This window comes from Symphodus melops (assembly GCF_947650265.1).
Source record: "Symphodus melops genome assembly, chromosome: 22".
Classification (NCBI taxonomy): Eukaryota; Metazoa; Chordata; class Actinopteri; order Labriformes; family Labridae; genus Symphodus; species Symphodus melops.
The window spans coordinates 2,362,072-2,387,081 of NC_136712.1; the positions used below are offsets into that span (position 1 = coordinate 2,362,072).

Sequence of the window (25,010 nt, forward strand, 5' to 3'; positions counted from 1 at the left end):
TCATAAATACACGTTTTATTTTATGATGATGATTGTTCTTATTTTGCTCCATGATGTTGTTGTTGTTACTATTTTACCTGAACTAACAGTCATGTTGAGTCATTGGTCATGCTGGGGGCGTCACGTCTTCGAATCAGCTGACTCGGACTTCCGGAGCCGGTCAGCGCATGCGCATGTCTCGGAAACAAGGAAGTGCTGTATGAAACAGGGCCGAGTCTGTTCATGTTTTTTTGTTTTTGTTTTTTTTTTTAATCTGGAGAGACTGACATTTCACGCTCGTAAAAAAGACTCCAAACTGAAGGTAGATAAAAAGTCTGAAGTTTTAAATTAAATGACAGAAAATGGACGCAAATCGCCGACACCATCTTAGTTTATTAAACTGTGTCCTGATCTGCGTCACTTTGTGGGGCTACCTGAGCTCCGAGGTGTTTGCAAAATCATACAGGAGACCCAACATTGTTTTAATCCTCACTGACGACCTGGACATCGCCATCGGGGGTCTGGTGAGTGAATGTCATTGTTTTTATTCTGCTTGTTTTTCCACAGAGTCGTGACTTTGCATTCACCTCTCTCTCTCTCTCTAGTTTCCAGCCCCATGCCATTTAAAAAAATCAAAAATCAAAAAATGTTGGATTAATTGATTTAAACTAGATTTTCTTTTCTCAGTGGTGACACAGCTAACAGCTCACATTCCTCATCACGCATCATTTAGACATCTCACAGAGTCAGCAGACCTGATTATCATCACTTTTTTTTCCTCTTTTTTTTTTTTTTAACAATCCGCTCCCTCAGTTTATTCTGCAAACACCCCTCCCCTCCTGTTAAAACCCTCAGCTGGTTACATGCACCAAATCCCAATCAAAAAATCTGCAGATTTAAGAGCATAATCCGGGTTCATAGTGTGCACACAAACTCAAGACTGAGACTGCTCTCCAATGTTTAGTTAAAAAAAATAGTTGTATGGTTATAAACAGTTTACCCAAAGAGAGAGAGCACTGCCAACTTATATGTGCAATTTTTACAAAGTGCAGGAGTCTGCACCTTTTAGTGTGTAACTACAAGACCTTCAAATCCAACTTTATTTAAAAAGTTAGACAGCACATTTTGACATACAGTAGTTTTTTTTACCAAAGAGCTTTACAGTCCACGAAAAATGGTGGTTGAAAATACTGACGTTTGAGCGGCACGCTGGAGCTGTAAAAAAAAAAAATGCTTTCCTTAAAAACTTCATTAAGTTGCAAAGAATGTTCTGAAAAGTTAAGAAGTAAACTTAAATTTAAATCACATCACTGAAATCAAAAGCAAACAGCAGAAGAGATCCTAACATGAAGGAAACACCAGCATCAGAACTGAGGCTGCGGCTAAAGCTGGTTATTTGTATTAAGGATTAATCTGCCGATTATTTTATAGGAACAATGGAGTGATTCTTTGCTTCATTAAAGTGGAGAATATGTAGGGGGGGGGGGGGGAAGGCCCCGCAAGACTTCCAAGAAACAAAGACGGCCTCCTCTGTGAGCTTGTTTTTTCTTTCAGTCGATGATCCCTGACTTTGAGTTTCTGGCTGTTTTTTGATTCATGAACTTTAAGACACTCATCGGCCACTTTATCAGATACAGCTGTTCAACTGTTTGTTATTGCAAATATCTAATCAGCCTATCACATGGCCACGTCTCAATGCAGTGAGGCATGTAGACATGGTCGAGACGATCTTTTGAAGTTCAAACCGAGCAGCAGAAGGAGGAAGAAAGGTGATTGAAGGGACTTTGACCGTGGCATGGTTGGTGCCAGACAGGCTGGTCTGAGTATTTCAGCAACGGCTAATCTACTAAGATTAGTTGGTATATTTGACAAAAGAGTTTAGTCGTTAAAATGTGTGACTTTTTTTTTTGTGTATATTCAAAGTAATAAAGATTTAAAGTGTCGTTGGATAAAGTGGATGATTTAAGTTTTAAGAAACGGTTTAAATTCTGTTCACAAGAGTTGAGTTCTCATGAAACCAAACGTGTTCCCCCAGAGTCCTCTGAAGAAGACGAAGAAACTGATTGGTGATGCAGGGATTTCTTTTTCAAACGCAGTAAGTACAGTAAACACCATCACATCAGTGTTGCCTTTCTAATCAGGCTCAGGTTGGAATATATCGGTTTTATTATCGCCATTATTCCCCTCTCATCGTTCTGCCTCCAGTTTGTTGCCAGCCCGCTCTGCTGCCCGAGTCGAGCCAGCATCCTGACGGGGAAATACCCGCACAACCACCACGTCATCAACAACACGATAGAGGGAAACTGCAGCAGCAGAGCCTGGCAGAAGAGCGAGGAAGCCCACACCTTCCCCGCCATCCTGAAGAATCACGGATACCAGACCTTCTTCGCCGGGAAATACCTGAACCAGGTAAGAGGACGTGTGTGTGTGTGTGTGTTTCCTGTCTGCAGAGACTTTACCAAGAATTTTGAACACTTGTGTGTCCTTTAAAAATGCAAATAATGGGAAATTGTTGTTTGTTTCAGTACGGACACTCGGACGCCGGCGGGGTGGAGCATGTGCCTCCAGGCTGGAGTTACTGGGTCGGACTGGTCAGTCTGAAACCTTTTCAACCCTTCCAGAAAAAACGTTTCTTTTTCAGACAGAGTTAAGCCCTTAGCTACTGAACTGGTCCTGTACCTTAAAAAAAAAGTGTTTAAATCCAGCTCAGCATGTTCAAAGAACTCCATCACAATAATGTGTCGCGCTTTACCAGAGAGCAATAACTGCAAGACTTTCCTTCTGCAAATGAGCCAGACTGCAAATGATTTGTTACCCATAATGCAACTGTTACACTGTCTCATTGTGGACTAAAAGTAGTGTCTGACATTTCTTTGAATAACAAATCCAAAAATCAAACTTTCTGTATGTAAACTTCTGCAAAGGATTCAAATGTTTGCAGAGAAGTTTTTAGTGTTCCTCTGACCTCTGTGTGCAGGATCTGAGTTCAGTCATTTGTCATTATAATGTTAATGTGCTCATGTCTCTCTGCAGCCGGAGCCAGACTAATAAACAAGCTAAAATTAGATTATCTTGAGTTTACTGTACTGTCTCTAACTGCATTACAGAAGTTATTACACGGAGGTCACGTCTGTGGTTGCAGAGCAGTTTATCTGCAGAGCTGCTGAACAAACACAGATGTGAGAATCGGTCTCATGACCTGACAGCTTATCATGGCAGAGAGAGTGAGAGAGCGAGAGAGCGAGCGAGAGCGAGAGAGAGAGAGAGAGCGAGAGAGAAGAGCTCTTCTGGTGCATGAGACCAAAGCTGCAACAATCACTGACATGTTAGTCAATCTTTGAATTGTTGGATCACACAGTTCAAACATTTTTGCACAAATCGGTCTAAAAAAAAACAACAGTTAAATAATGTCGAACAACATCGTTTATCAATAATAAAAATAAACCAACAATGAGATGAACAGTTTGTTACATCCATTGCTGTGACTTCTGCAACAGCTAACATGACGAGCAGAGAAGGTCGATGTACGTGTGACAACGCTTCAGCGTTTGTCATGTCTTCACTTCAGAGAGTGCAGGAACATGAAAGCGCTCAGCTAACATGCATGAACACATTTTATTAACAACAACATTCAGACGTGTCGACAGATGAATCTCTCTGTCTGGAGATAACGATGCTGATCATGCGTTTGTGTTTTTGCAGGAGAAGAACTCTAAATATTATAACTACACTCTGTCGGTGGATGGAAAAGCTCAGAGACATGGAGCTGATTACAGCAAAGACTACCTGACTGATGTTCTGGTGAGTCATGAGGACTGTTGTTACGGAGTCGCTGTAACGTTAACGTATGGAAGATTTCTAATGAATGAAATGATAATTCTTTCCCTGTTTGATCAGACATGAAGGAAACGTGCTGTTTTAACTCTCTCTCTCTCTCCTCCAGGCTAACATGTCTCTGGACTTCCTAAGTTATAAATCAAACTACCAGCCGTTCTTCATGATGGTCTCCACGCCGGCCCCCCACTCGCCGTGGACGGCAGCTCCTCAGTACCAGAACAGCTTCAACAGCACGAAAGCTCCGAGAGACCCGAACTTCAACGTCCACGGGAAGGTACGGCGTCTCTCTGGACTTTAGAGCTAAAAGTTAAAAAGATAAATAAAAAAAAAAACTTATCATGTCAAAAAAAACAAAAAAAATCCAATGAAACTTAAATGTTGATTCATTCACCAAACAGAAATCGTTCTATTCTTCTCCTCAGGACAAACACTGGCTGATCAGACAGGCTAAAACCCCCATGACCAACTCCTCCGTTCAGTTTCTGGATGATGCTTTCAGGAAACGGTCAGTCTCCGCTGCTTCTCCACTTCCTGTTCTTCCCCTCGGTGCATCGCCCCTTCCTCGTCTAGTTTCTTTCTCTGCTTCTTATTGTCTTTAAATGTTTGGATCTCAAGTCATTTGTAAATGAGAAGTGAAGAGTTTTGTTCATGTCTGATGTGGTTTCGCTGCAGGTGGAGAACTTTGCTGTCTGTAGACGACATGGTGGAGAAAATAGTGAAGAGTTTGCAGGTCAGAGGAGAACTGGACAACACCTACGTCTTGTTCACCTCCGACAACGGCTACCACACAGGTAACTAACAACACACACACACACATTTAAACGCTTCATATTCAGGGATATCTGCTGTCATATTTAAACTTGAAGAGATTGACTTTAAAGAAAAATCTAAAAGAGATGAGTCGGGGGTGACAGGTAGCCTGGGGGTGGGGGGGGGGTATGTGGCACGCCCCATGTGCAGAGGCTGTAGTCCTTGTCATAGCATGTCACTTCCTGTCTTTCTTTATATGTCCAATATCCAATATATCCAATAAAGACAAAATGAAAAAGTAAAATGAACCAAAACCAAATGGTTCAGACGCTGTTCGAGGGATTTGTTTACTTTGTGTCTGTTCCGGTTTTTAAGGTCCAGATTAAACAGAGTTTAAATGTGAAGTTTCTACATGTCTTTGTGTCTTTCAGGTCAGTTCTCTCTTCCTCTGGACAAACGGCAGCTTTACGAGTTCGACATCAGAGTTCCTCTCATGGTCAGAGGACCGGCTATCAAGCCCAACCAGACGAGCCAGGTACGCAAACAAACACACACGTGAAGCCTATCTGCTAGCTTGAGACGGCTCCAGTCAGCCCACCGTGTCGAGCCACACTCTGAAGATGTGTAAAGCACCTTTAGCTTGTGCTAGCGTGCTACCGTACGCTAGCACAAGCTGAAGGTCGGTTTTCTGCACCTGCGGGCCGACTCGCTGCGTTTCACCTCACTATGATGATGCGTTCTCGTTTTCACCGCTACGTCCGCGCGTGTTCTCCTTAACGTCTGATGATAACATTAATGTCAGTCCATGATTTCATTCAGTAGATAATCTGACCTCCCGCTCCTTTAAGCTGAAATCGTTTGCTTCACTTTGTCACCAGCTGCTTGTGGCGAACGTGGACCTCGGCCCGACCATCCTGGACATCGCCGGCTACGACGTCAACAAGACGCAGATGGACGGCATGTCCTTCCTGCCCGTCATGGTGAGATCGAGCTCGTGTGACTCACTTGTTCTCTATAAATTATTATTGATGTTGAAGGTTTGAATTTTTATGGAAACATAAATAAAATTATTGACCAAACACAAGATGATGACTCGTACGTTGATTTGTGTTACCAGGAGGGGAAGATGAACAGCAGCAGCTGGAGAACAGACATCCTGGTGGAGTACGAAGGAGAAGGAAGAAATGTGTCGGACCCCTCCTGCCCCCTGCTGGGACCAGGCGTGTCGGTGCGACAAACGTTTTTATACCTTTAGACAGAAGATGAAAGATATTACATATAACTTTATCGTTTTCTCTTCCATCCGTCTCTGTAGGAGTGTTTCCCAGACTGTGTGTGTGAAGACTCTTACAACAACACCTACGCGTGTGTGCGCACAGTCGCCCCCTGTGCAGACCTGCAGTACTGCGAGTTTGACGATAACGAAGTGAGGGAAACAATTTATTCATATTTGTAAATGTGCAAACAATTAAGCATGCAATTAAAAAAAAAAGCTAAATGCTGCCATCTGGTGGTAGAATGATAATTAAGCGTGTTTGCGACTCACTTTGTTTGCGGTTGTGCGCCCCCTGTAGGTGTTTGTAGAGGTGTACAACGTGACTGCAGACCCCTTCCAGCTGACCAACATCGCAAAGACCATCGACCAGGAAGTCCTGGAGAAGATGAACCACCGGCTGATGATGCTTCAGTCCTGCTCTGGACAGTCGTGTCGAACGCCCGGCGTGTACGATCCAAGGTCAGTTCATCAACGCCGCCAGTGGAATGTACCAAAATAGAAACAAGATGCACTAATTAACGGCGTGATATACAGTAAATGTCTCCTCCGTTTTTAAAGCACGGAAAATCGACTTGTGTTTGGATTTTTTACGCCATTTTAAATAGTTTTATTTTAATCACATTCCTCTGGGCTTGTGCTTCCACAGTTATAAATTTGACCCTCGGCAGATGTTTACGAGCCACAGCTGGCGGCTCAGCAGACTCCGGCAGAGGATGAAATAAAAAAGAGGAGGCGCTGATGAAGACGTGGAGTAGACGGACTGGGGAAGAAAAGGCTGCTTTGTTGTTTGTATTCAGCCCGCTCTGCTGTTGTTGCCTTGTCGTCTGGCCTCCTGAGCCAGTTTCTCTGTAGACGGATGGAGAAGGGATCAGGTGAGGTCAAGTTGTGAGGAATAGGTGCGTTGCCACGGAGACAAGAGGCCTCTTCTTAGTGTGCAGCGCTTGCCTATGAAGTTTGGACTGCAGTTTTTTTTTTGTTTTGTTTTGCGAGTACGTGTGCAAAGAAGCCAAATTATCCCGGATGGATCAACACACCCGAGCCGTTTACTCACATCCTGTTGTTTTTAAAAAAATCGGATTTAAGAGCACTGATGGACGTCGGCTCGCTCACTCATATCAAGTTCAAACACGAATGTGACTCAGTTATTATTATCGTACGTGTGGTTTCTTTCCTGTGAGACGTTCATATCACTACACCAAACCGTTCACAAAGACGTTTTCACGTTGTCGCTCAAAGGCTCAGGCGGCCTAGATTTTGTTTCGCAGCATTCAGGTGATTTTCATTAATTTATCAGGAGTTGGAAATTTGGTTAAAACGGGGACAAAGAAACGGAGCAATACTCGTGACTCACTTGAGCTTGTTTGTAAGACACAAAGGTGTAAGAGTCTCCATCTTCTTCGTCTAAACTTCGACAGAAAACGGCTCTCTGTAATGTTTTGAATTTGGACTGCAGTACCCATTTTAAACACTAGGTGTCAGAGTTACATACTGCTCCTTTATATCGGGATAGAAACAGAAAAAGAAGCAAACAGTGGTTTAAAAAAGTATTTTTGAGGTCAGAAATCATTGTAAGGATGAGATATCGTAAACTTCAGTATGCCAAAGATTATTTTCTGTTAGAAATCATAATTCACAGAAGAACAGTCGAGGGGTTCACTGGGATGCTAACCTGTTCTCCTCAGAATAAGACACTATATTTCAGTGAAAGGACACTTTATTTTAATAATTAGAAAATAATTCCTACAGATAAGAAGTGGCATTAATAAAAACGCCTTAATACAAATGAGCTGCTTCTTCTAATCTGTACATTTAAATTCTTCTCCCATCAGACTGACAAACGCGTTAGCTTATTTCTGTGATTGAACTCAAGCATTAGCTGTGTCAGAGCAGCTTTTCCATTCAGTATTTTCTCATTTTCAGTCTCAGCCTTCTCTCTTGTTTTTGTACTTGTTCTACATATATATATTTGGACTGAACCCCTTTTACCTGTCCAACATTTCAAACCTTCAGAAACAGCTTATATGTGAGGAGAAGTCGGAGGTCTTTACCTGAGTTCGTGTTTGTAGCGGTTCACGGAGACGCATTTGAAACCCCTGGTTCTGTGCAAAGATGACGTTCCTAAAGGGAAAGAGGACTTTAGAGAGAAGGACACATCGAGTAAATCCTTTAAACGCCAATATGTTTTCAGTCATATGTTTCATTTGATTCGTGAGCATTCAATTACACGACAGAGTGTTCAGACACATCAACGTAGGTCGGGTTGAATCTGCGGCGCACGTTCTCACCGAGTAAATGTTTTTTTTTTTTTTTTTTAAGATTTATTTTTGGCCTTTTTGCCTTTATTGATAGGAAAGTGGATAGAGTCGGAAATGGGGAGAGAGTGGGGAGAGACATGCGGGAAAGTGGCCACAGGCCGGACGCGAACCCGGGCCGCCCGCGCGAGGACCGAATCCTCGCAACATGGTACGCGCGCTGTCGCTGCCGCTGCCGCTGAGCTATCGGCGCCCCCGAGTAAATGTTTTTAATGTGAATTATTTTCTTACGGTCAACAGTGAATCAGTGATTTTTTTTAATTTTATTTCTGCTACTGTAGTGATGATCTCGGGTCAGTGGCTCACACGGCTCTTTCTTCCTCTGTGGTCACTTTGTCGTGAGTCACAACTTCGACTGAATTTAAAGATTTAACATCCTGTGAACGTCGCACACTCACACTGTGATTCATTTCATAAAGCCGATCGCTTTGTTTCACTTCACTGATGCACTTTCCAATCTGTCAGATGTTTTTTTGAGCCTGTAGTTTTTTGTTTTGATGATGATGATGTATTTTAGGTTTGTGTTTTTGTCCAATTAAAACAATTCTGAAACAAACTCCACGAGTCCTGCTGACCTTATTAAACACTGAATCAAAAACTCACTTGAATATTCAAAACAAAGTTTACAACAAGGAAAACATCCATCAAATGTTTTGGGTTAAATAAACATTATTTTGTACTTACACACTCCATGTGAAGATGATTTAAACTCAAACTGGAAATCAGGAAAGCTGTAAAACAATCACAACTTGATCGGCTAAAAGAAGATCAGAGGAGTTACTTCATCACAGTTAAATCAACATTTATTCTCCAGGATTCAAAGGAGGAACTGAAATGATATTTTAATATAAATTATTTATTAAAACATCTAACTTTACTAAACTGTAACTGCTTATTATTTGTATATTTTACATTCCCAGTGTTCAAACAGTCAGATATGAACATGTCCAAAGTGAAATTACAGACACACAAAAGTTAAGATAATCTCAATATACATTAGACCAAGAAATGTAAATGAAACTTGAGCTTGTAGTATTTTTCTAATCTTCCGACTACTCAAAGTGCTTCGGCCCCGTGTCCATGTTTCCTGTTAGAAAAGCTCTGGACGTCCCCTTTGTCTCCATGACAACAGTCCGGGTTTGAATCTTGGAGGATGGCCGGATGGAGTATAAACAAACACAATTGTCTGTGAAAGTTCAACGGGTGTCTCTTCAGTGGTTTTCTTCCCGTTTTGGTTGCAGGTGAGGTAAATTTGAGCTTAACGTGGGGATTCTTTCACTTTTGGAGCCTGCCTCAAGTGGACACTTGAAGAACTGCAATTTTTTTTCTGCATTGGCTTCATTTCTCAACACTGAAGGTTGCCGCTTTGTTTCAAAGGAAAAAAAAAAGATAAAAAAAAAAAAAGGCCTCAAGTTTCTTCTCCAACATTTTGACCGATCTTGAGGTAAAACAAATAATTAAGACACCACTCTTTGAACTTTCTCAAGTTAAAAATTAAAAGACATCATTTCAGTTGCTCATCATTTAGGGACTTTTTTTTTCGATTGATTTTACACCACCAAATGTTTAATCACTTGTTTGTGACTGCTGCTGTTTAGTCGTCTCTTGGAGTCAGATGTAGGGTCACACTCCAGGTTTGGTCATGACACATCCACAAGTCCAAAAGATAAAAGTGATAAATCCTACTTTCAGTTTTTTTGCATTTCCATCATCAGCTCTCCCACGCCTCCAGCACGGGCAGGAAGGGCAGGTCGGTGCTGCCCAGGTACGTCCTCCCTCGGTGCTGGAAGACGTCGCTGATGGCCCACGTCAGGCGGCCTTCGGGGTCGTGCAGAGTTCCCACGATCTGACCGTCCAATCCCAGCTCCAGGACCAGAGCGTAGCGTGGAAGCAGCACGCCGTACCAGCTCAGAGGAATCACCTGGAGACACAAAATAAATAAACTTAGACATTAAAGACACACATGAGCTTGAATTTTAGTAAATCTAATAACACTTTAATGCTTTATCTACATCTTTTGATTTCCCATTTGTATTCCAGTCAGATTGTTTGAAATAAAGGTTTTTGGCCCGTTTGACCACAGCTGACAAAAGTTCACCAAGAGTTCAGGCCTCGTTCTTCTGAGTGTGTGTGTGTGTGTGTGTGTGTCTGTCCTGTCACATTTCACACCATCTAGTCCGTGTGCAGCCTGGAACAAAGCCTGTTCTTCTCCACTAGATGACACAAAATGATTGTGAAATCACTTGGCGGCGCTGCTTCACAAATGGGAGAAATGCATGATGGGAAAGTAAATTTGGTTATAAGGGCTGATAAAACCGCTCCTCTGCAACGATGTTGGAGTGTCACGATCTGCAGGGGTGGACAGTCGATTGGTTTAGAGATGACTTTTAAAAAAAATTATTATTCAGTTTGCGATCCACTGACAACAAACTCAAGTTTCAGATCTCAAGGAATGAGAGTCTCTTCTCTTTAAAGGTCAGACTTTACTAAATAAAGCCTGTAAAAATCGCTGAGTCACCAACAAAATGGCCGTTATTACGTTCTTTGCCTGACTTATATCATGGTACAAAATGAATCATACCGCCTCTTAGTCTTCCAGAGATTACACTGATAACATCAGATTGTTAAAGAAGAGTTTTCCACACTGACCTTTGCCAGGAAGCGTTTGACTGCTGGATACGGGGCGATCAAATCCAGGAAGGGAGGCACAAGCTTCCGGAACCTTGTCGTCGTTATGCCAACCAGGAATGTTCCGTGGTCGCTGAGGCGGATGTTGTCGGGGTAGCCGATCATGTTGTCAAGGAGGATCTCTTTAGTTCCAGCCTTTGGACCCTTCAGCCAAAATCTGAGCCAGGACAGAGAGACGACTCAGTAACGTATCTATGTGTGTGTGTGTGTGTGCGTGTGTGTGCGTGTGTGTACCTGAGGACGCGTCCGATGCTGGTCTCTGCCAGCAGCAGGAAGGATTCGTCAGGAGACAGAGCGATGCCGTTGGGCATGTAGAGAGAGTCCAGCAGCACTTTAACACTTTGTGTTTGTGGATCGAAGGACAGGAGACGACCGAGGCTGTTCAGCTCGATGACCTGAAGAAGAAACCGAGATTACAAAGATCATAGAAAGAACGCAGAAGAAAAACTTTATGTGGGGAAATAATACGAGAGGATTTGCAGGAGAAACTCGGGATTAAAAAAAATCCACATTTTTCTTTCACACCTGCAGAAAACTCTGCAGCTGCGAAAGTGTGAAAGCGCTAAAAGATCGTCCGGCTCCGTCCTCTCACCTCCAGTTTGACGTGTCTGCGTCCCCAACGACTAGAGGAGTCTGTGAAATAAATCATCCCCGTCTCAGAGGAAACCTCCAGGCCGTTCAGAAAGGCAAAAGGAACGCCATCAGCACCTGAGGAAGAAGAGAGAGAGAGAGAAAAAGGGTTACAGACAAGGACGTTAATCAGCGGGGCGTCTTTAAACAGCTTCCTGACCCTGCGAGTTCGCCAGCAGCAGCGTCTTCTCTTTAGTTTCTGGGTCGACGCTGTGCAGCCCGAAATAAGAGTCAGCTACGATCAGCTGACCGTGACCATCCAGACGGACGCCGTGAGGACGACCGCACACGGGCTCGAAGTCTGTGCTGCTGCCTGAAGACACACACACAAAGAGGACTTGTGCTGAGAGAAGTAGGGAGCAGGTGGACACCAACGAAGAAGAAGAAGAAAGAGAGAAGTGAGGAAGATGAAACACAACGAACCACATTCTGGTAAATTCTGTCCCATCTGTGTGATGAGCGTGAGGCTGTCGTCAGATCCGATCCGCCACAGCTTCCCATCCACCGTTCCTGTGTAAACATTACCTGACACACACACACACACACACACACACACACACACACACACACACACACACACACACACACACACACACACACACACACACACACACACACACACACACACACACACACACACACACACACACACACACACACACACACGTAAAACATGCAGCTTCTCTCATCAGTGCAGACTTTTCATAATTTGTACGCTGAATTTATCAGATTAAAAAATAAGTTCCAGAAGCCACATTTATACCATCCGGTGGCTATTAAGATCTCCTGATTAAGATCTATTATTTTATTGATAAGGTATTGGGGAAAACATACAGGAAGCAAACAACCTTTCATATGATACAAGAAAAAGTGCAGGTGGTAAAAAAACCACAGAGAGTTTAAAAGAGAGACAAAAATAAAATCCAGTTCGCTCACCCTCCTCGTCTGCAGTGAAGGATTCTGGTCCGTGTAGTTTCCCGCTGAACAGCCTGCGGCCCTTCTGCAGTCGAGTGTTAACAGCCAGAGGCCCCTCGAGGGCCGGAGGAGGCCCCTTCAGTCTGAAAGAAACGTTTAGTGGATCTTTATGAAGTGTTTTTACATCCTGACTCTCCCGTGTGAAGAGGAGGTCGACTCTTGTGCATATTGTTGACAGTTTGTGTTGTTGTTGTTGTTGTTGTTGTTGTTGTTGTTGTTGTGCACTCACACGTGAGGTTTGGGGTCTATGGGGGAAGGCAGCAGGTAAACTCCGACGGCTGCAGCGAGCAGAGCGGCGAACAACGATCTCCGACCAAACCTGACGGAGAAAACAAAACGTCCTTGAAGGAGCCTCTGACATTCACGCCTCACAATCTGCAGTTAATAAGTCAACGTGACCTTTGACAAGTAGAACATGTCTCACAGTGTCATCACAACACGCCGGGTTACACAACTGAGAGACGGGATTGACCAACACATCAATACTCAGATGATCTCTCTCCTTCTCCAGAAGCTTAAACTACCTCCATCTCCTTTCTGATTATTCCCTTTGTGCTGGTGGTCGAGTTGAAATCACTGCTGGGTTTTTAATGCAGGTTTGCTGATTCAGCAGGACAGGACTGTGGAGGAGGACATGTGAAAGCATGCATGTTGTTCTCCTGCAGCTGCCTCCACCTACACTAGAAAACTAGAGATGCACCAATTAGGGAAATCACGTTTCTTTTTTTTTGTTGCAGTTTTGCCGATTTTGATAGGCGTTTGTTTTAATGACTTCTTTGGTTTAAGATTCCCACAATGCACCACATTTCTCTCATGATTGGCGATTAAAACAATTCAGAGTTTGTCCACCAGGTGGCTTCATCTGCCCAATTAAAAAAAAAACTCCTCTCTGAATCACTAATTAGGTGAACTAGATGGCGCAATTAGTTTGATTTTGTGCTACAAATCGGATACTTGCAGAGGGCCGATACCGATATTGAACCGATGCATCACTGCGTTCCATGTCGAAAACAAATTCAAACTGTTGCTGTTTTATAACCTGGAGCTATTAAGTTACAGGAAAGTTTCTCCTGCTCAGGATTCTTTCAAAATAAAGTTGTTTTGAAGATGCACATTATGTGCACCTTGCACACAAACTAAACTTCATTCTAAAATCAGCATTTTTTTTAGTGTGTTTCTCCCTTATATATGTTACAGTATACTTACATAACATAAACGGCAGCATTTTGTAACAGACACATTTTCACTTCATGCTTTTTCCTCCTCGCGCGCGCACAGCTGATGAACTTCACCTGAACCAGCTGTTTGACGTTTTACAAAATAAGAGCTGCTTGATGCTTTAAACTAAAAGGACTTTCATTACGACGCTGCAGCATGCAAATGAACAACTCTGAGATTTATGAGCACGGCTTCCCGACCCTTCAAGCTTTTACTTTGGAATAATAATTTAAAAAAAAACATAACAGAGTGCTGGAGTGTCGTGTTTTGTTTTTGGTTAAACTTACATGGTTTAGTTTCTTCCTGCAGGAGACCACACAGGTCCAGCTGAAAGTCAGACTGCAGTGATTGAGTTTGTTCGGCGGGGAGCACCGAGTGAAGTTTACTGGAGGCCAGAATAGAACATCCGGGGAGAACCTTCAAAATAAACGCGTTGTGGGACACGTATCCGGTCTGTGTGTTGCATATCTCAAGTCTTTTTTTCTTTTTCTTCTTCTTCTCAGGGGACAGGATTAGGTCCACACGTGGTAAATAAACGATGATAGGAGTGTGACTATTTCCCATCATGCAGTTTGAGAAAACATGAACTATTAAGCAAACGAGGCTAAATTTAAAGATTTTTTTGAGAAAATTTTAAACTTAACTCCAGAAATTGTAATTAAATTTTAAGGGTTAAGGATTAGCATCTTAACGTGCATAAAAGATTTCTTAACAATGTCTCTCTACGTTTTCATTCCTCATCAAAAGTGTCTTTCAAACACGAGTGAGAGATGCTGAGCTTTTATTTTGAAGGCAGTACCGTCTGGCTCTCTCCTGCAGCTTTACACCATGTTAGAGTTTAGTGTGTGAGTGTGAGGCAGGGGGAGCTGAAGGGGGAGATGAGGGGTCCCTTGTTTGAGGTTACTTGAGTCGGGGTCACACAGAGGACAAGGGGGGGGGCTGCTTTATCTGCCAGGACACCCACAACACAGTGACAGCTTTTAGTAAAGAGCAGAGCATTGAGCAGACATTGTTGACCTTGTTGCTGAAATGTGCTGACAGTATAAACTAACTTGTTTTACTTTTCTTAGATAAAATGACCTTTAACCTTTCAGCTGTTATCACATATTAGAAAAATAGACTTGGCGATTTTCTTTTACAAAAACCCTCCAACAAGAAAGCAAAACAAAAGTTGACTCTGAAATGTAAACAGACTTTAAGACACTTGAACGCACGAGACGCCTTTTGTTTGAATTTCACCTTTAATAGATGCAGCCGGCCTCGAGAGGACGAGAGGCCACATTTGGTAACGATTCATATTCACAGAGAAAAACATGATCAGCCCTGTTTGTCTACAGCGAGGACTGAAACAACAACAACAAGCAAAGGTTTGTTTTTCCGGCTGCAGCTCAAATCAAACTTAAATGAAGGCACTGCTGCGGTCCGAGCTTTCAGACATGAGATCAACAGTCGAAAACCACCAGCACCCGCTCGCTCAAATATGGCTTCTACTGACTCCACACCTTGATGCTGTTGCACCAACATGAGTGATTTGTGTTCGATGATCTATAAAGCCAAAGAAGGGCTTCTTTTCTTCTTTATGTTTGAAAAGTATACTTTTGGATTTCTGCACCTCAGGTCTGAAAATAAAACCGAACAGAGGAGTTAAGTGTTTCAGAGCTGGGACGCTGACGAAGGATTCATCATGTGAGATGAACCTGGATGAATCCTGAAGGTTTAGTTATCTAATCAACATCATCACTGAGATAAAAGAATCAATAAAAAAGGGTGAAAGAGCTCCGGACAGAGCTTTGGCATTTATAACATTTGAAGTTTCTGGCTGTTCAAACCAGACAGATTATTAAAGATGAGGAACGGCCGTCTTTAATTTGATGATTCTGAGTTTGTTTTTCCATCATTAATGAATCATGGCTCATCGGCCATGATGGATTTTATTTCTGCAGGGTTTAGGAGAAGAACATAGAGGGTCAAGTTCGACATCATCCTGTAAAGAATATAAAGACTAAAGTTTAAAGTTTAAAGTTGATTGTTTTTACGTTTAAAGACGCTGGAAGTTACTAAACGGTTTAGAAATATGTTTTCTAAATACACACATTGTATATCTAACTGCAGGTCTGAAAGAAAAAAGGTGTTGTCACAAATCTTCTGCAGTCTGTCACACGGCGTGCGAGCAGGTTAAGAACAATAAGTCTTGTTTTTAATGTCAAACAGCCCAGTAGTGTGTACAGTAAGCATGTGTGTTTACAGAGAGATCAACAGGAACACACGCCAGATTCAACCAAAAGTTTCACAGTCTAAAGCTAACGCCGAGCCGAGTATACGGCAGCTCGATGAGACCAAAAATATTAAATCAGCTTAAAAAAAAAAAAAAAAAAGTATTTGTCTCACTGTACTTCCAAAAAAAAAAAACATAAAAATGACGAGTGAAGCAAAATCTTTAAAATAAGATTATTAAGATAATGTACAGAGTGTGATGGCGATAGTCTGAAGATAAAACAGGAGAAATTAAGAAAAAAAATAAAAAAATAATCAAAAACCCGTCTTCCCTGAATTCAAAGTTAAAGTGCCCAAAAATAAAAAAAATTAAATAAAAACAATACGTCTTGTCTGGTATGATGTGTTCAAACAACTGACATCATTTATCAAACAAAAAATAAAACAACAACAACATGGCTTTAAGATGAATCAGCTGTTTCCATGCAGACTTTCGCATCATTCAAAAATACACGAAGCAAAAAGAGGCCAAAAGGTTTCTGAAAGCATCTGAATACGTGATTTACGTGTTTTTAATGATTTAATTTAACATGATTTAAAATATCCAGTTCTATTTTTCAGCATCTGCAAAGTCCTGCCCGCCTTCAAGTTTTAATTTGAATATTTAGAGTCTAATCAACAAGATTACTCAAAATATTCGCCTCATGATTTCCACAAAAAAAAAAAAAAAAACAGTATTTCTGTCGTTTTTTATGGGAACGTCCAAGCGGAAATTTGAACTACAAAAAGGCAGCATGAGGGATTTTTAAATGAGTATTTAAATTATTCAACATTTCACTTCCTGAAAGGTTTGGTACTTTGTGAGAGGAAGTCTGAAAAATTAACTTAAAGAGAAATGTGTATTTGTTAAATCAAGTCAAGCTCCAAAGATGCTGCATCCTACATTTCCCATAATGCCACTCTGCGATGTTTTTAAATTACCCCGTCTTCTAGACTGATGATCAAAACATTACAATTAACCGAGCTTCACACGTCTGTATTCATCTGCTTTTAAAAACAGAAACACTTTTGGCCCTTCTCGTCTTCCGTAGTTGAACCCAGTGTTTGATAGTAAAATAAACGAAGGGTTAAAAACCCCTCTTTTAAATAAAACTCTAATCAATAAATGATTCTGAGGCCTCTGATATATTTTGCTCCAGGCAACACCACTAAAGTATCTTTGGTTACAACAACAACAACAACAACAACAACAAAAAGCTTTAAGAATCTTTGACACAGAAGAGAGAACACTTGCAGTATTTGTCCACTAGATGGCGGTGTTGTACAATATCCTTTATGATGTCACTCAGTACCTGCAGGTCAAACTACGCAGCATTATACAGCTCTTTTTTTAGTGGCTTTCTGAAGATTTAAGACATTTGAATTGTCTGAATGATTGTCTTTATGATTCACGCCTTCTCGTTCCAACGATTTTCATCAACTTCTGAATTCATGCCGATCTAAAAAAGCACAAATCTTTCCACCGAAACTACGAGGAGAACGACTTCTTTTGGTCTCCAACTCATATACGATTCATTCTGTACAGCGAAGACAACATTGCATATGTGTATTTAAGGCAGCTATGTAATTGCAACACCATCAAACGGGTCTGTAACGTTCTTCTAAACTCGCTTATCTTCCTTTTCTGTTTGCATTTCAGACTTTCTAACCTTTCTGTGCACGAACACTTCGTCCTTGTTTCCAGCTGTGATGTTCTTCTCTTCAATCCACCCGACAGTAAATAAAAATCGGGTTGATTCGAAGGTCAAGGCTGCACATTTCGACTTTGAGATTGGAGCAGAGAAGCGGCTGCGTTTTAAATGAATGCCTGCAGACAGACGGGAGGCCGACACAATGCGGCCATTTTTCCTCCCCCTGCTCTCTGCAGCGCTCGGCCTTCACAGACCTCCTTTTCCTCTCAGCTGTGTTTGAGGAGCTTTTATTAATTCAACCAGCTGACATGCAGTGAGGAAAAACCCTGTCGTCGTCTTCCAGGTTACGATCACACTGCTTCACGACTTTCTCTCCCCCTCGGGTCATTTTTTTTACACACTTCTCTTCTCTGTTTTTATCTTCCTCCCTCCGTCTAAAGTTTCTCATCTACTTCCTCAAAACCGCTCGGTCAACTTACGGAAACCAGTCAAACTTCACCTCGCCTTCCTCTCACCTCTCCTCCGTCTAAACTACGTCACTTCACGCTTCGTCAAACTCTGCTGGCGGAATAAAAACTGCACGCTAAAAAAGTTACAATCCGACCAGTTCATTGTTATCATCCTCCGTCGACGTTACTCGAACGCTAAACTTCAAATCACTTCCTTCTTCAACAAACCATCTCTCTCTCTCTGTTCCTCGACGCTCCGCTCTCTGATTCGATTAGAGACTTTTCTGTCTCCTTCAACCTCAAGTTCAGCTCCTTTAAGCTCCCAGCGTCGTCTCCTCCAACGTTCAGTTCGACGCCGTACATTCCTGAATTTCTGCGGCTAACGAAAGCTAAAAGCATCCTCTCTCTCTTCTCCGAGTGTGTTCTTACTGTCGTGAGGCGACCTTCATGTAGCTGCAGCCCGAGAGACGTCTGCAGAGTCAACTCATATAAGACTCGTTTTGTTTAAAAGGAAAACAAAATAAATAAAAAAAAACAAAAAAAACAATATGTACAAACTTTAAAAACAAACATTAAATAAAACTCGACATATGGCCGCGAGTCGTTCCCACGTTTGAAGGAGAAAGAGGAATCTGCATCAGTTTCCTCAGCAGGACAGAGTGAGAGAAGAAGAAGAAAAGAGGGATGAGCGATTATGGCACTATCAGTAAATCTTTGGTGTGAGAAGGCCGACTGCAGGTTTGAAGTCTTTGATCCAGGCTGCAGCGTCCATTTCATTTCTGTCCTGTCCTCCCTTTCTTTAAACTTGTCCTTCGTTTTTCCGTCTCTTCGTTCATCTGTAAATCGTCTTTTTTCGTCCCTTCTACCAGGCGCTCGATCCCCTTTTCTCCCTCTCGATCAGAATTCGCACGTCGTTTTCTCCTCTGAGGGTTTAAAAAAAAAAAAAAAAAAAAAAAAGGGATGCCTCCTCCGTCCCTCTAGGGGGCAGTAGTCCTGTTTTAAGGAGGTTCTCTAAGAAGGCCCTCTGAGCTCCCTCAGCGCCTCCTGCAGTCTGTGGCGGTAACCCTCGTAGCGACGAATCACCGCCTCCCTCTGCTCGTCTTCCTCTTTGTCGAGGATCCTCAGGAAGTTACGCAGCTCGGGGATGGAGAACGCGTCCCACTGAAAAAAAACAAAAAAAAAACAATCTGTCAGTTTTTATTTAAAAAAAAAAAGTGAACGACAGGAATGATGCAACACACGGAGGCGGAGAGTTTGAACGTTACCATGACTTCTCCGGTCTGCTGTTCTCTCAGCACGAAGCTCAGAGTGTCGGTGTCGGGTCCCGCCACGAGACGAAGGAACAACGGCTGCTCGCCATCCGCCAGCTTGCACACGTAAACTGTAGGACACACACACACACACACACGCGATTAATTTAGTCCTTCAAGCCACATAACACGCTAGGCACGACTGCGGCTGCTGCACTTCAATTTAGCACCATGTGTGTGTGTTTTCGTGTGTGTGTGTGTTTTCGTGTGTGTACATATAAACAGGGATGGCGGAGGATGAAAGGACGGGCGCGGCACATTAACAACCACAGTCATTTAGAAAAACAGAGTTAAAGATGGAGATCCTTGTTGTTGGACTGAACTTGCAGTGAACCGCGGCCCTCGCTGTATTTATTCTCCACTTCAGGGTTTCCATTTCACGAAACTTTATAAAACGTGTTCTTTGAATCCCGCCATCTTCGACGTTTTTGACCGACTGAAGGTTTAAATTTCTCCTCAGAGGTGAAGGAATGATCCTCCGTCTTCAGCTGAGGGAAGTATTTTCTCCACACATGGAGGTTTTATAAAGTCGATGTGAACTCACCGGGACACTCACAACTTCATCCCCGTTAACGTATATTTAAAATATCTTCTGATCAATGTCCCGCGTTTGGATCCTGAATGTTTTTACTCCTCGTCAGACGTCTTCATTACGAGTCTGGAGGACCGTGCACGAGCTCATTAACTCCTTAATACGGTAAGTATGACATTTCCGAGGAGCACTTGAAGGCAGCATTCAGTCACATGGTTGAAATCAGAGTTTATTTGGATCCTTCCTTCTCCTGAACGACAGTCACTCGTCTGAGTTTTGACACCACAGCGTGATCAAAGAGCGACAACACAACTTCATAACTGGAGTTAACGGGCTTCAGTGAAAGCTGCAAACAGCTCTGTAAGAATAAACATGAGCTCACGTACGTCTGCGTACATGTGCAGTGTGTCTAGACGCCGTCTTTTACGAGCAGACGGAGCCTCGGTGTGCGTCTCCATTAATGAGCCGGGGAGCAGACGACGTGACAGCAGAGACACGCACTCAACAGAAAACATCTCTGTGCAACTAAACTTTAATGGACTCCAAATAAGTCAGAAAAACAAATCACACAAATTCAATAAATCCACAAAGTGACCTCGAGGTCTGAAAACGTCTTTTTCTTTTTCTTCTCTCCGAGACGCTCGGAAGAAATGAGAGATCACATCAGATACCTCACAGCAGCTGCTGTGTGTGTGTGTGTGTGTGTGTGTGTGTGTGTGTGTGTGTGTGTGTGTGTGTGTGTGTATCCCTGGGTATTCTTGGGGAGCTGTTGATAGTTGGGAGAGCCCTGCGGCATCTAACGAGGGCGAGGCGTTCAGAAATGTACACACACACACACGCACACGCACGCACGCACACACACACACACACAGAGTGCAGGAGCATTTGACTCCAAGATTGGCATGAGTGGCATGAAACACTGACGCTTTCTCTGTCTCACACACACACACGTACAGTATCTCTCTCTCACACACACACACACACACACACACACGTACAGTATCTCTCTCTCTCTCTCACACACACTCTCTTACCCTGCTCCTCCCTGCGGTAGCGTTTGTAGAGAGCATATTTCGCCGGGTTGTCTGCGACTGTGAACTTGCTCAGCAGGGCGACGATGACCTGATAACAGAAAAGGAAACAACGTTAACACATGTAGCACACACACACACACACACACACACACACACACACGCACACACACACACGCACACACACAAACACAACTCTGACAGACTGTTCCAGTGTCTGACAAGTTCATCCAGAAATTCAACAACTTACCATCTGCATGCCGTCTATTTATTTAAAGGATAAAACTCGTCTGCATGTGGAGTTCATGTTTTGACGAGCAGCTCGCTCATTCAACAGTAAATCTGATGACCGTTGCTATGGTTACTTCAAGTTTGTACAAGTGTCTTTGTACTCATCTTCGTTTCCTGTTGCTTTTACTTTCATACTTTAAAAGGTTCTTTCACAGAGTCTTCGTGTACGTGTGTGTGTGTGTGTGTGTGTGTGTGTGTGTGTGTGTGTGTGTATGCTTGATACTTTTTAAAGACGTCAGACGAACAGACTCAATAAAAGGTTGAAACAAAAAAACTGCCTTTAATAAACTTCAACATCTGTCCTGTCTGCTTCTGTTGACTCGTGACTTCAACCCGTATGTCACCAGATCCTAATTAAGTGTGTGTGTGCGCGTGTGTGTGTGTGTGTGTGTGTGTGTGTGTGTGTGTGTGTGTGTGTGTGTGTGTGTGTGTGTGTGTGTCAGCCACCTGTCTGACTGTGTTACTGGAGCTGATGTGCAGCGTGTTGCTGACTCCTCGGGGCAGATAGAACGCCTCCTCTCCTCTCTGGCCTCCTCGCACCGTCACCGGCCTCCTCAAATCCATCTGGACCTTGATGAAACCCGTGTAAACCCCCGAGGGATTCTGGGAAAAAGAGAGGGGGGGGGGGGGGGGGGGGGGGGTGTTAAACACTGCAACATGTACAACGTACCTCAGAAGAATCAGCTCAATGTCTATACTGATATCAGTAATAATGTAGCAGCTCCAGTGAGCCCAGTGTGTGTCCCTGTGTGGACAGATGGGAGAGCATCTTAATCTCATTACTCCACGAGGGGCCTGCAGGAGCGTGCGAGCAGGCCGAGTGAGACGGGGAGAAGACAAAACCAGACTGGCGTGTAAAGAGGTTACTTTAAAAAAAAAAAAAAAAAAGAACACATGGAAGTCGACAGAAGGACGAAGACAAACGTGCGCCGCCGCCGCCAGATGAAGACAAGAATCTTCGTCTTTAACGAAGACGGTTTCACAAATTAATCTGAATATTTCTTGATTTTTAACCCGGTGAAGTTTGAGCCTGTTTGTTGCTAATCTGTCGCTCAGAGTACCGAGAGACGTTCAGATGTTGAACGGACGGAGCAGAACTCCTCGAACGCTTCATGCGGACCTCGACGAGGAGTCGGCGTCTCGTGGGTTAAACACACATTCAGAGCCGTGTCAGGCTGCCAGGGAGAACAATAGCAGGAATAACATCACATCACTCTGATGTGAGCGCTGAGGAATGCTGGGAGCCGGAGGAAGAGGAGGCCACGAGCACACCTCGAACGCGAAGAGTTAAGCGTGTGTTCCTGCAGCTCTCTGGGTCCGACCGCACTCGATCAAAGTTCGTTTGAGCAACTGAATCCAAATCTCACATCCTGATGTGTACGAGCTCACAGTCTCTGCAAACTCAGCAAATTCAAATCGTGCAAAAACACTGTGTGACACCCTCCTTTTTATTTTCTTAACACGAAGGTCAAATCCTGTTTTCACGTCTGATTCTGCGGATTAAACTTGTGAGAAAAAAAACTCTTTCATGCTCTCGTTCGGCCTTTTTGATTTATTTTTGGCGGCTTTAAAAAAAAAAAAAGGAAAACAAGCTTCAAACTAAGTGTGTGTGTGTGTGTGTGTGTGTGTGTGTGTGTATGTGTGTGTGTGTGTGTGTGTGTGTGTGTGTGTGTGTGTGGGGGGTCCACTCACGAGGGTCATTTTCAGGTGGTCTTTGGTCACCGAGTTGTACAGCTCGATCCTCTGCCTGATCTCGTCCCTGCTGAACTCGGTCCGCAGCTCTCTCTCCTTCTCCACATCCTGACGAACACGAGAGGACAGACGAAGGGGAACATGAGAAACGTCGAGTCAGCTGACATCAAGAAAAACAACGGAGGCTGTGTGTGTGTTTGGAAGAGAAGCACAAGAGGAGCTCTCAGGAGGCTGAGAGAAGATCACACGCCGGGCTCGAATCGTGGTCACCTCCTGGGTTCAAGTCTGACACCAGGACCGCCCCCCCCCCCCCCTCGTATCGCCCCAGGAGCCGGGCGAGGTCACAACAGAGGTTGGCTGGGAGAGAAAGTTCTAGATAAAGATGACAGACGGACGCACGTTTACCCTACAGAGACAAACGTCAGCCGTCGCCATGATTCAAATCTATTCCATCTATAAAATGAAAGTAAACAACAATAAAGATGTTACAGAAGCAGTTTGTGGTCTGTTGTGAACTGAACGGCTGCTCAGATAAGACCAGACGTGGAAATGTTTCCAATGCTCCTCATAGACTGTTTATATCGTTTCCCGAGTCCATCCAGAGTCTGCACACTTTATCACGTTTTATTTTGAAATCAGGGTCCGTGTCTTCCTGTCTTCACCCGTCTCTCCTGTTCATCTCTCGGCGTGCTTACAGAACAGACGCCATACCAGGGGAGCGGTGGAAAAACATGAGCGTGGACCAGAGAGGGTGCGATATATGAGAGATGAGAGAGGGAGAGGGAGAGGGAGAGGGAGAGGGAGAGACTCTACGTCGTTACCTTTCTGCTCGCTTGGGGCAAAGTTAGCGTAACCAGCTAAAGTTGATATCTTCTTATTCTCCAGTGTAGTGTGAGCTTACTGTACATGGGCATAGTGCAGCACTCCTCTACATCTATTAAAAACCACACACACACACACACACACACACACACACACACACACACACACAGTGCAGAATCCAGGGAGGCTTTGAAGGCTCACACACCCTTATATGGAGAACACACACAGCTCGAGGGAAAGACGAGGTGCCAACACAGCGATGTGCAAACACTCACACACTCACACACACATACATACACACACTCACACACTCACACACACAAACAAACAAACACTCACACAATGTGTCAATCATTCAAGACATGTAACTAATTATTACTAATGTGTCTCCTTTAAAAGCTTAAAGAAAAAATAAGTTCAACAGTGTCTCCTTTAAAAGCTAAAGATTACGTCTCTTAAAGCAGCCTGCGATGACATCACCGCTGATGATGACACGTTGTTCTACCTGGCAGGTGTCAACGCTGACTCATCAGGATTAAAGAGAGGACACACACACACACACAGGTCTCAATAATCTGCTCCATCCCGCTCAAAGAAAAGTGGCTGACAGAGTCCAGCAGTCAAAAAAAAAACCACACCATGAGCGTGTGAGGCTCCTCTGTTATTTACAGGGGAAAGTCCCTCATGTTTGATATTATATTTATAAATGCATATCAAGTTAAGACGACACCTTGAAAGAGAAGATCAAAACTGTCAGGTAAAAGTCCCAACTCCATGAATCTGCTGCTTTATTCTACATCCAACAACTCCGTGCAGCTTTACGACGGGACTTTCGCTCACGTGGACTCGTCACAGGTCAGACCAGTCAAAGCTTATTATCAGGACGCGACAGGTTCAGAGATTATCCGTCATCTCAGATCGGACACGGACGGAGGAGAAGCAGGAAACGTGATGAGACGATCGCTGAGGGGATTCCCTCCTCTGGTGACGGGGGACTGTGTCGACACGCTCCATACACGCTGACGTCTTGTGACCTGCGAGGTTAAGCCTAACCCTCACATCACTCTCTGGACTCAGCCGTTCATAGTCATCCATCATCTTCTGTCTGATTCATGAAACATTTCACCAAGAAGCAAAAAAAAATCCTGACTGATTGATGGATCCATTCCAATTCTAAATAGGAGACTGACCCTCAAATCTCTATAATGACATCTACACAGATCTTATTATCGACAAAACAAAACAGGACGTTTCAAGTCTTAAAAAAGGATTTTAATATCCATATCTCCTGACGGCAAAATGAAACTTTTACC

At 43.4% G+C, this 25,010-nt stretch overlaps 3 protein-coding genes across 4 annotated transcripts in view; 1 reads left to right on the forward strand and 2 right to left on the reverse strand.

Annotated features, from left to right (window-relative positions):
• The first annotated feature begins 133 nt into the window (after positions 1–133).
• gnsa (glucosamine (N-acetyl)-6-sulfatase a) lies at positions 134–8,710 on the forward strand. The gene is made up of 14 exons (XM_079334867.1): positions 134–503; positions 2,015–2,074; positions 2,185–2,388; positions 2,505–2,570; positions 3,682–3,780; positions 3,923–4,090; positions 4,239–4,321; positions 4,489–4,607; positions 4,998–5,101; positions 5,445–5,546; positions 5,684–5,794; positions 5,882–5,992; positions 6,141–6,301; positions 6,489–8,710. Exons 1-14 carry the CDS (start codon positions 342–344, stop codon positions 6,562–6,564), a joined length of 1,626 nt encoding a protein of 541 aa, XP_079190993.1. The 5' UTR covers positions 134–341; the 3' UTR covers positions 6,565–8,710.
• Positions 8,711–9,533: 823 nt separating this feature from the next.
• Positions 9,534–13,965, reverse strand: LOC306817744 (adipocyte plasma membrane-associated protein). Of its 2 annotated transcripts, none has more exons than XM_079334869.1 (9): positions 13,953–13,965; positions 12,677–12,766; positions 12,409–12,530; positions 11,896–11,997; positions 11,633–11,785; positions 11,435–11,550; positions 11,077–11,237; positions 10,804–10,999; positions 9,534–10,075 (listed from the first exon to the last, which is right to left on the reverse strand). In XM_079334869.1, coding segments are annotated over exons 1-9 (1,152 nt in total). In that variant the 5' UTR covers positions 13,955–13,965; the 3' UTR covers positions 9,534–9,865. The 2 variants fall into 2 exon arrangements, with proteins under 2 accessions (XP_079190995.1, XP_079190994.1); XM_079334868.1 differs by lacking the exon at positions 13,953–13,965 and adding an exon at positions 13,654–13,908.
• Positions 13,966–18,531: 4,566 nt separating this feature from the next.
• The window catches only part of rassf3 (Ras association domain family member 3), a 43,491-nt gene continuing 37,012 nt past the window's right edge, over positions 18,532–25,010 (reverse strand). The window contains exons 3-7 of the mRNA XM_079335247.1: positions 22,876–22,983; positions 21,631–21,786; positions 20,896–20,983; positions 19,285–19,400; positions 18,532–19,180 (exon numbers count right to left, since the gene is read on the reverse strand). Coding sequence (XP_079191373.1) covers positions 19,031–19,180; positions 19,285–19,400; positions 20,896–20,983; positions 21,631–21,786; positions 22,876–22,983 — 618 coding nt within the window. The 3' untranslated portion in view covers positions 18,532–19,030. The remainder of the gene's footprint in view (positions 19,181–19,284; positions 19,401–20,895; positions 20,984–21,630; positions 21,787–22,875; positions 22,984–25,010) is intronic.